The sequence below is a fragment of the Protopterus annectens genome, chromosome 8.part0 (genome assembly GCF_019279795.1).
Source record: "Protopterus annectens isolate FY-2018-M chromosome 8.part0, PAN1.0, whole genome shotgun sequence".
Lineage (NCBI taxonomy): Eukaryota > Metazoa > Chordata > Ceratodontiformes > Protopteridae > Protopterus > Protopterus annectens.
Window position 1 is genome coordinate 362,820,151 of NC_056741.1, and position 12,243 is coordinate 362,832,393.

The window sequence follows — 12,243 nt, forward strand, 5'->3', positions numbered from 1 at the left end:
TCCAGTTGATTATATGTGCTTTCATAAAATTAAAACAATCAGTTCCTTCCATTTTCTCTGGTATAGCAGAAAATCTCAGGGTTTCTCAGCGTGCTCTCTCTTCTAAATCTAACATTTTTTGAAACAGCTGTTCTTGAGAATTCTCATTCTCAGCCAGACTTTCTTCATTTCAGCCGTTGATTTTTGTGATTTTAACAGTTTGTCTGAATAGCTAGTTAAGCTTCTATTTTTTTCTGCCTTTTGTTATTAGAGTCAATACAGTCTTTCAGTGTTTCATTTATTTTAATCAGCTCGGAGTAGTCATCTCTTGTACCAAAGCTGGAATTTGAACTGCTTTCTGCTGAACAGCTGCATGATTCTTCCAGTGTTTTTCTTTTCCTTTTCCTTCCTTGATTTTCTTTTTCTTTCTCTAAATTCTTTGTTTGCTGGCATCATCCAAGGAGTGTAACAGTGGTAACTGAATCTTAATCTCTTTTGGCGTAATTACTGGCTGTAGTTATTGTTTCCTTTATACCTTACTTTTATACACTGGGAGGCTGTTGATTGTTGTTGATCAGTGTTCAACCATCTTGGAGGTCCACAATGGTTTAATCTTACACTTTGTTTTGTTTAGTTTAGGTAGGGACTGTCAGGTTAATACAGTTTTCTAGGTGAACATAGGATTTATTTATTTAACATAACAGTGTGTCACAGCCAACATTTTGGTGGTTATTTTTTATTTTTGACTTCATCATAGAATTGTGGAGGTTTGCACATTTGAAGTATTTGAAAACTGTTCTATTTGTATCTGTTGATTTGGGGATTTTGAAGTAGAAGGTTACAGAAAGGTACAAGTTTGTGGTCAGATGTGACTGAGGAAGGGTATATCAGTGTGTACTGCAACTAGATGCTATATTTATAAGGACTAGGTCAAAATATTTTGCTCTCTAGTGGGCTGACTATTTGATCCAGGCAATTCTTATTTATGAAACTGTAGAATTTTGGGGCATTGCCTAAGTTTGAGGTATAGGTCTCCCAGATTACCACCGGGTAGGTAATGTCAATAAACAGTAAGTTCAACCCTGCACCATGGCTGACAAAAGAAACAAAAAAAAATCACGATAAAAAGGGATAAAGCCTAGAAAAGTTGGTATAAAACAGAACTCAAAATGCCTTACAGCAATTTATACATTTTAGAAATCTTGCAAAACTCCATGTCAAACAGGATAAGCAAAACAGACTATAGGATCCTACAAGATAAACATAAAAACAACGCAAAACTTTTTTGGTCATCACTAAATAAGCTAATCCACCCTGGCAGGACCAAGACACCTTCTGCAAAAACAGACAATATGACAGACTCTTTCTCCACACAGTTTAATTCCTACTTTATACAATCAATATTATCTCTCTTAAACACTAATACATCTGCTCCCATCTTACTACCAATGTCCAATCAAAGCCAACCACAGCTCTTCAGTTTTAGTGCAGTACCTACCTCACCATTAAGGAAGTTGCTACTTAAACTAAAAGCTACTCCTGTAGCTGTAGACCAACTACCATTAGACTATCTAAAAGTGACCACAGACGTCATAGCCTTCCCTGTGTCCATACTAATTAATAGGTCCATAGCAGAAAGATATGTCCAATCAGTGTGGAAAAAACCTACACCATACCACTGCACAAAGGCACCACATTTACAGAGTTTAATAACTACAGACCAATGGTGATTCTCTATCCCCTCTCTAAAATATTAGAGAAAGGTATCCATATGCAGCTGATGCAATACCTAACCTCAAATAACCTTCTTTTAGAAACATAACATGGCTTTAGGGCCCAGCACAACACCACTACTGCTCTACTACATTTTACCAGTATAATAAACCGACATAGAAACAATGTTCTGCTTGTGCCCATTGTTCTTAGACTTGTCAGGGGCATTTGAGACTGTCTTGCAACAGCAACTGCTCGTTTGACTCTCAATAGAACTTTCAGAAAACTCCTTGTTGTGTTTTCCTAGTTACGTCTCTGAAAGGCAACAAGCTGTTAAATGGTAAAAAAAACCTACCCAACCTTTCAACTGCAGGTGTTCCTCAGGGCGCTATTTTGTGACCTCTCCTAATATATTTAATGATGACCTCCATACCTCCAGTTTCCATGGTAGCTCAGTTCAGTATGCAGACGACTCAACATTAATATGTGTGGCCTCAACAATAAATAAGCTCCAAGACATTACCCAAAAATCTTTCTCCTCTGTATAAACCTGATTCAAAGAATCAAGTCTCCTACCGAACCCCAAGAAAACTAAGTTAATGCTTTTTACCTCAAAAAGTTGCCAAACTTAAAAGCAATCTTTTACCACAAAGTCAGCAAATAATACTGTCATCGAAACACATCTATATTACATAATCGAACTTTTAAAAAGTCGAACGTCATATGGGCGACACCTTATGATCGAACTTTTAAAAGTTTGAAAATGTAATAAAAAAAATAAACCAAAGGAAAAAACCTACCTGAATGGTTTAAGGGGGGGACTATCCCCCCTGCACCCCCACACCCCCACTCTTTAAATATACCAACTCTGAGATTGCACTACAGTGCAGAAAAGGGAAATCTTCCCTTTCCACACTTTACGGAGATCTCCATTGAAATGTTTGAACTTTTAAAAGTTTGATCATATGGTGTCGACCATATGAGGTTCAAACTTTTATGAGTTTGACACCGTGATATAGACCCATTGAAACTGTACATCAAAGTAAACTTCCAGGTGTTATAATGGATGACAGTCTCAAATATGACCAGCATATACTGCATACCATTAAATGTACACACCAGAAACACAAATCATTTATAGGATCAACGGATTCCTTACAAATACTGCAAGAACAACTCTAGCCACAGCCTTCTTATTGACAACTCTCTTATACACCACTCCTATCCTAACAAACTTAAACAATACTCAAAGAAAGAAACTTGCCTCCTGCTAGAATAAATATGCCGCCAACCTCCCTCATAGGACCCACCACTGTCATAGCTTAAAGCAATTAAATTGACGTGCACTACACAACTACCTAACATGTTCACAACTAAGAGCAGCACACAAACTCATTCATCATCCAGAAAAATGCCCTGCACTACAATACTTATTACTGCCCTACTGTCCAGCAATGGACCTACACTCTAGTTAAAAATGCTTATTACTTACAAATAAGTCATTATTGTTATAGGAGACTCGCTCTCCTCCCAATATGTTGCTAAACTCTGGAATAGTATCCCCATACAAATAAAACTCTCCGACAAAGTAGTTTTAAACTACTGCTTGAACATATTAACCAATTCTGATTCTCACATGCTCATCACAGAGTTAAGACTTTGTGTTCGGTGTAGGACACTCTCCAAATAATCTGCTTAAACAGACTATTCTAAACCTATCACTGAAATGACAAAACAGTAGATTGTTACAGTTATGTATAAAAACTGAGTTGTATGTGGGCTTGGCTTTCTCTTTAGTAACTTCCACCTCTGCAAAATCTTAGAATATATAAATGTAACTACTGTTTGTGTGTGTATATATATATATATATATATATATATATATATATATATAACTGGAACATAGTATAATGCAATGTAAGCAAATGGAGCTTTTCTCCCCAGGGCTCCGCTGAAAATGGGTATTACCCAGGCTGGCTTTTCCCAATAAACAAAGACAACTAAATAGTAAATAATTAATGAAATATCAGCCAGGATAATGAAGATTTTGTGCATTTGAAGTTTATCCCGTATATTTAAGAATCAGACATGGTTTTGAAGGTGTTTGAGGAGGTCCTGTAGCTTGCTGTGCTCGAATGGTTTATGCACAGATTCATTTTACATGCAACTCATTCCCCTTAGAATAGATATCACTGGCCAAGCTGTCTAAACTGCTCACCTTATCCAACAAGCACGCAGAGCTACTGCCGTGTTACTGCACATTGGTAAACATGCATGTATGTTTATACACATACTTCAAGCATGCAGTTGCCATTAAATGTATTACACCAGTTAATATTAATTAAAAATATGAATTTGCATAACAGTTTTCCAGATGTCTGCAGCATATATACTGCTCTCACTGTTTAGTAGTTGTTTCAATCTGTTAATCATCTGTATCTCATTCTTTTGTAAAACTGTCGGGCATTGTTTGTTTGTAGCTAATGATAGATGTGATACTGAATGTATACACTTTGTGTAATGATTCGGTGTATAGAGAACAGTATACCGGCTGTAGCCTTGGCAGTAGTAAAAAGGGGTGATCTGGAGCACCTAGCCACCTGGTTATCAAACATACAAATAATAAATAAAATAATATTTTACATACTCCGTTACATCAGTTTTAAGAATTTGTCATTTTTTTCTGTTTTTATTTTGCACAAATATTAGAAACACTGTGGGTAATTTAAATTTCTTCCTTCTATTTAAATACAACTTGCATATGTTCGAGTAAAATTTTCATTAAAATTCTGAGGTTTAATACAGCTTATGAATAAATATGGAAAAGTGTAATTTTCTATAATTTTCCTCTGTCATGTCTGCGGTAATTTATATTTATTTATTTTTTGGCTTATTTGTTTGTTTAGCAGGTATGTCCACTGGACATAAATATTAGTCTTTCCTTTCAGGAATAAAATGGGAACACTGTCTGGTCAAATGATTTGTTCAGAGTCATGTAAGCTAAAGGAATCAAACTCGACTACAGAAAGCAAGTCAGTAGTTTTAGTGTTCTGCACTGGCAGTTTCCAAAAGTTGTTTGTTCCAAATACAGCATGAACTCACAAACACAGCACTGCTTTGCATTGCATTATAAGTAATGTACACTAATGGAACATTTTAGGGTAATGTTTGTTGTTAAGCATATGTGTGCACACATACACACGCACACCCACGCACACACAGAGCCATTTTATTCTTGTGAAACACAAACAAGTACTCATTTCCAAAAACTAAAGTAGAATTTTGAAAATGTGAGTTTTAAGAGTTGAACAATGTCAGAAAGATATATATGTGTATGTCCGTGAATAGTAGATCTACTTTTAAAGCTCGAAGTTTCAAAACTTCAAAGTGCAAAAGGCCGAGACCAGAAGATTGAAGTTTGAAACTGCAAAACCTAAATAAAAAAATTTTTACGGTTTGTGAGGGTGGGGTGGGGGGCTAAATAAATATACCAACTCGGAGATCGCACTACATTGAGGAAAATGGTAAATATACCGTTCCATGCTGTACGACGATCTCCATTCAGAACATTGAAAGTTTCAAAATTTCTGTCTTCTGTTTTTGGCCTTTTGAAGTCTGAAGTTTTGAAATGTCAAGCTTCTGAAGGGAATATATATATATATATATATATATATATATATATATATATATATATATATATATATATAAAAGTCAGACCGCATATGGCCGAGATGAAAACATCAAACCGTTTCCATGGAGATTGCCACAAGGAACAATTCCCATTCACTTCAATGTAAGTCTGATCTCGGAGTTGGTATATTTTAGTAGTAGGGGGTGTGGGGGATCAGGGGGACTTAGCCCCCCTCCCCTGCTGGAGCAAAAAAAAAAAAAAAAACTTTTGTTTTTTATTTCTGAGTGAATATTGTGAAGAAATTATATTTTCGCCTCGGCCATATGCATGTCGACGTTATGGCCGTTCGACTCAATGAAGTAGACCCATATACATATATATACAATGGGGGGTGTGGGGGCGAAGCCCCCCACTTAATTTCATATTATATTGTTTAGTTTTGCTTTAATATCGCTTAGTAAAACAAAAATAAGTGGGGGGCTTCACCCCCACACCCCCCATTGTAGGGGGCTGTGCCCGCCACACCCCACCAACTATATATTCTAACTCCAGGGTTGCACTACAGTGGGGAAGGGGGCATATCCCATTTACTTGCCAATAATACTTGTCGGTCAAATGAAGTGTCGGTCAAATGAAATTTCAGTTAAATGGGGTCGGGCAAATGGGTGTCGGTCAATTGGAAGTTAGAGCAAATGAAGTAGACCCATATATATATATATATATATATATATATATATATATATATATATATATATATATATATATATATATATATATATATACATACATAAACACACACACACACACACACACACACACACACACACACACACACACACACACACACACACACACACACACACACACACACACACACACAGTAGACTCTCTTTTATCCAGTGTCTGTCTGGGACTGGAACTTAGGCTGGATAAACAAATGGCTGGCTAATCTGAAAGCATATAAAATAGCATTTATAGGTTATAAATCAACTGGAATAACAGTATTTGTGTTAGTATGCATTTGTCTAATGAATATGAAGTCTAAAACTCAAATGTCTGTCAATATTTAGTCCAGAGGAGGTCAAAGTGTTTTTCTTCTCTGTTGTCTTTTGCGAGAAATTTGATGGCTGGTTAGAGAGAGACCGGATAAGAGGGAGTCTACTTTTTTTATATATATAATATGTATATACTTTATAACACAGAAATACCAAAATCACAAATTCCATAATACTGAGCCGACAATGCCGAAGAATGATAATGATGAAACATTAAAATACCAATTTTCATAATGCTGAAACTAACTGTATGGAAAAACTAGTTGAAGAATTACTAGTAAGTTCAATGTAAATATAGGTCTAGGACTTTAAAGATTTGTAATACGTATGTATTCAACACGGTAGACATTACTTATGATAGTCCAGGCACTATTGGCAATGTTTCCTGGACAGTAATGGGCGATCCTGTACATGCCGTTTTGTAAATATAGTTGGTATATTTAATTTGAAGGGTGTGGGTGATGCAGGGGGGCTCCCCCCTGCAGAAACCTACAAAAATCTATTAAGTCAGTTTTGGTGTTTTGAAAGTCAGTATTTTAAAGTTTCAGTTTTATTATTTTTCAGTGTTGTCATGTTTGGAATTCGTGATTTTGGTATTTGTTCACATTCTATCAACTTATTTTTGTATAGTATTCCTCATGTCACTTGTACTGTTTTTTGGACTGTAATGTATTTGTATTGCACAGTATGTGGAGCTGTTCTCCCCAAGCGTCCACTGAAAATGGTTTCTGTAGACCCAGTTAGACCACCTCAGTAAACAAATGCAAAATAAATAAAGTAGATCTCTCTCTCTCTCTCTATATATATATATATATATATATATATAAATAAATAAATACACACACACACACACACACACACACACACACACTATAGATACAAGAAAAGAAGTAACCTGCTTGAAGAGGTCCCTAAAGCCACGAGTGTAAACCACAACAACCCACAGAAATGCATTAATTCAGCAAAGAATACAAAAAGTACACATTAAATTAATGTGGCACATCGCATTTTGAAGGAAAATCACATCCATCCATTTCATGAAAATTGTGCTCATAAGAAATGCAGCAGTTATTTTATAAAATGTATTACCAACCTTCAAAATTGGCATATTCCTGAACCCATAAGTAAATACGTAACTACTGTGACTCAAACTGCCATGTTCACATAACATGATATTGTTATATATGGGAATATCCTAAGCATACGTCCAAGAAAAATTGCATTAAACAATAACTTGTGCAGACTAGCATCAGGTGCTGCTTTTGACTATGATTAAAAATAGACTCACTCTTTTTTGCGTGAGAGGAGTAACCAGTCACTGAAGAGGTGTAGGTAGATTGGTCGTGTTGACTGCTTTGCTTTCATGGAAAATGACCAGCTGTATTCAAGTTCTGTCAGCTCTCCATGCTTTACTAACCATCTTGACTGGGAAATCAGTGGGAAAATCTAAAACAACACCAAGTGGAGATGCATTCTGTGAAAGACATTCATGGTAACACATTTAAAAATCTTAGTCAGAAATGAAGTTGTAAATAATAACTGCTTTGCGATCTTAGCATTTTAAAGGTAGAGGAAGGCCATGACTGTCAGACATCCATGTGAAGACATACTTAAAGACTAAGTATATCATTATGAGCTATATCACATCTAATTATATTTTGTTATGTAAGCATATGATGGCTAATGCCACATGGCAAAAAAAGTATTATTTGCTGATGTAGTCTAAAGATTACATATTTGAAGATATTGTACATGATTTCCATCATTAGGATCACCTTACCTCAACCTGGCCAAGGTTTCTGATACAATACCCCACTTAGGCATTGCAGACAGGCTACTAATTTAAGTATAAAACCTTTAATCATCCACTGAATAGCCAAATGACTGACTGATAGGACCCAGGAGCATACCTTTCAACTATACAGATTTTCTCAGAATGTCCAGATTTTTGCCTCATATTTTTTTGTTCGTTTTTCATAAAATTGTGATTTTCTGGCAAATTAGTGGCAAATTATTAAAGAATGAAGTAAAAAAATAATGACAGACGTTTGAGTTTCAGATTTCCTACCCTTCAGGAAATCATGCAAATGCAAAACCTGTTGTGCTATCAACTTTCTAAGTTTGTGAGAGCAATATTTGAGGTCAGAATAGGTGAGGCCACCTCCAAGAGGCCACTAGTGGAGTCCCTCAGGGCTTTGTACTGGGCCTACTCCTTTTTGGCACTTATTTTTCTGAAATGAAAGCAAATGCTGACGTTTTATAGCTGACTAAGTGTGCACATGATTGCAAGCTGGGGGTTATCATCTACTCTCCTGCAGACAGTAGCATTCTTCAAGAAGGTTTATCTTTGACTAACAAATGGTGCCAAAGCCATGGTCTTAAACTCAATGTTAAGAAATGTATAACTGTAGCCTTTGGGAACTCAACCATTCTGGCTAATTACCGTGTTAATAATACTCCCTTAAGAGTCAACCTAGTGGTCGGGGATCTGGGTGCACATGTAAGCAGTAGCCTCATTGTCAACCACCATGTGGCCAAAGTGGTGAGGAAATCATTTTATATTATGCAACTTATAAGTAAGGGCAAGGCATCTAGGACCAAACAAGTCATTATCCCACTGTACTCTGCCCTTATCAGACCAGTCATCAAGTACAGTGCCCCCTTTGGTATGTATCTGACCAGGTATATGCAGCAACTAGAGAAAAATCAGAGGTTCCATACAAAAAGAATGCAAGTTGTAACAAACCTGCCTTTTGCAGAGCGCCTTAAAGCCTGTTCCCTCTACTCAGTCTCCTTGCTGAGGGGTCATCTATGCCTGGCTTGCAAGACATCCGCAACCCGCCACTTATGAATCTCCTACATATTTGTATGGCAAAGAGTAGCAGAAATACAAGGATTAAGGACCTGAATTTTGTCTGTGACTTAAACAGCACATGCTGGAGAGATATATATGTGTCCCAGAGACTGCCCTTTCTATGAAACAGGCTTCCCAGCCATATGAAGCTGAGTTCGTCTATTGCCCACTTTAAGCACAACCAAGACCAGTGGATGGGAAATAGGAAATTAACACCGGGCCTGGCACCCATATCCCATATTTAGAGGTAGCTTCTAAATGCCTGGCTCTCAAAGTGTTATTCAGATACAGGACATCATTATTCTTTTGGGAAAACATGGCTAGGCCCCCCGGGTCGTTATCTCACTAACAATCTTTGAATCTTGAATCAGTGCTGCAGTAGCCTTAGTTTATACAGGTTATTTGCTGCTAAGGATATAACAGTTGGCTAGTTTTGGAAGCTTCAGGGCACCTTTTATACACCAAAAAGTACAGTTGTGTACACTTACCAAAAATGTAGATGTTTGAGTGTATTCACTGTTGCAGTCATTACATTTGGGGTAATCTGCTAGCAGGTTGCCCTCAGTTGGCCTGATTAACAAAGTCTTGGGTCCTGCGTCGGTTGCTGTCCCTTCTTACATGACGTCAGGTCATCAGGGGTATAAAACATGCAGCTGACGCCATTTTCATCAGTTTTTCTTGCCCCAGATGTCAGGTGCCCCTCAAATGGGGAGCAAAATATATATGTATGTGTGTGTGTATATATATATATATATATATATATATATATATATATATATATATATATATATACATGCAATTTAGAACACAAAAAATATACCTCCAAATAAAAGCAAATACCACAAAAAGGCTTTTGAGCATAGTAACAGAAAGAAAAGGTATAAAAAGAGAATAACAGGGGGCTGGCAGGTGGGTAACCAGGACTGCAACAGTGAATACACTCGAACATCTACATTTATGGTAAGTGTACACAACTGTACTATGTTCTTTGTGTTTCACTGTTGCAGTCATTACATTTAGGTAGAATCCCAAAGCTATGGATGGGAGGATGGAATTATAAAGCATTAGGACCAGCTATAAGGCCCTGCAGGACAGCAGTGGCAAAGCCAGCTCTGGATTTAGAGACAAGAGGTAAATGGTAATATTTGGTGAACGTATGAACTGAGCTCCAGGTAGCAGCTTCTAGAATGTCTCTGGTAGGAACCCCTCTGAGAAAGGCTGCAGAAGTAGATGCAGCCCTGGTGGAATGGGATCTGATCCCCTTGGGGACAGTAGCATGATGCATGTAGCAGAAATGAATACAATGGCTTATCCATTTTGAAATAGTCTGCTTTGAAATAGTCTTTCCCTCAGCCCCTTGCAGCAAATACCACCAGTAGTTGCTCAGATTTTCTTAGAGATTTTGTCCTGTTCAAGTAGAATCTTAGTTGTCTGTGTACATCCAGTGAATGCAGAATCCGCTTCCCCTTGTTCTGTGGATTTGGGAAAAAAGTTGGCAAATGAATGGTCTGATTAAGAGCCACACTAGATACCACTTTAGGCATAAAGGACGGATTGGTCCTGAGCGCTACCCTGTCTGTGTAGAAAATAATAAAAGGCTCCACTGCCACGAGAGCCCATAGCTCTGAAATCCTTCTAGCTGAAGTGACTGCTAAAAGAAAAGCTGTCTTTCAAGAGAGAAATTTTATGTCCGCAGTAGCAGCTGGCTCAAAAGGAGGTAGGGTGAGCTTTTCCAACACAAAATTGAGGTCCCATGCAGGTGTTGGTGCTCTCCTAGGAGGTCTTAAATTTTTGGCCCCTCTGAGATACTGCTTTAGCAGGGGATGAGAAAAGAGGGGAGGCTCTGTGTCGTAATGAGCTGAAATGGCAGAGGCATGGATTTTTGTGAAAGAGAAGGATAGGCCCTTGTGAAGCATCTCAGTTAAATATAGCAAAATCTGAGGAATATTTGGCATTGCTGTGCTTATTCCTTGTGCCTGATTCCAGGCACAGAATCTTTTCCATTTATCAGCATAAGATTTTCTAGAAATAGGCCTTCTAGCCTCCAAAATGACATCCATCACAGGTTTGCTGACAGATGTAACTGGTGAAATTAGTTGATTAGCCATGCTGCAAGATTCAGAGTTTGGAGCTGAGTGTGTAGAATTTGATAGTTCTGCTGAGACAATAGATAAGGTGTCTGAGGCAGGTACCACGGAGGAAGGTGTGACATATTGCGTAGGAGCGGGTACCAGTGTTGGCGAGGACAGTCTGGAGCAATTAGAATCATTTTTGTTTTTTCCTATCTGACTTTTAATAATACCCTAGAGAGCAAAGGCAAAGGGGGAAAGGCATAGACTGATAGGTTTTTCCTGCTGAAGGATAGTGCATCCACTTTCCAAGCTTTTTTGTGATGGATTCTTGTGCAGAATTTGTCCAACTGATATTTTTGGGGTGAGGCAAAAAGATCTATGTCTGGGCTCCCCTATTTGCATGTCAACATGCTGAAGATTTACAGATCCAGTTTCCATTCGTGTGGGTCCATAAGATTTCTGCTTAGTTTGTCTGCCAGAGTATTTTGCTTTCCTGGCAGGAATTGAGCTTGTAGATGTATTTGGTAAGTCAAGGCTGTGTTCCACAAAGGGGGAAGGAATGGGTACCCCCCTGCTTGTTTATGTACCACATGACTGTTGTATTGTCTGTCTTTATCTGTACTTGTCCTGGATAAAGAAAGTCCTTGAAAGCTGTCAGAGCATTCTGTACAGCTAGCATCTCTTTCTGGTTGATATGCAGGTGCATTTGATTTGGGCTCCATTTGCCCTGAATGCATCTCCCTGCCAAATGTGCCCCCCAAGCATAGTCTGATGCGTCTGTAGTCAGGGTTTGGGTGGCAGGGGGTGGAATGAATGACAGTCCCTTGTTTTGGTGACAGGCCTCTGCCCACCATAGGAACTCTTGCTGCAGGCAAGGAATGATAGGAATCATTGTTTCCAGGCTGTGACAATGTTAACTCCATAAGCTTTTTAGGTACC

The 12,243-nt window shown here is 37.9% G+C and overlaps 1 protein-coding gene across 2 annotated transcripts in view; it reads right to left on the minus strand.

Moving 5' to 3' along the window:
- Nucleotides 1-12,243, minus strand: part of LOC122808811 — a 2,021,113-nt gene that overhangs the window by 210,615 nt on the left and 1,798,255 nt on the right. For both annotated transcript variants that reach the window (XM_044079872.1, XM_044079871.1), the window contains one exon: nucleotides 7,667-7,824. In XM_044079872.1, coding sequence (XP_043935807.1) covers nucleotides 7,667-7,824 — 158 coding nt within the window. The remainder of the gene's footprint in view (nucleotides 1-7,666; nucleotides 7,825-12,243) is intronic.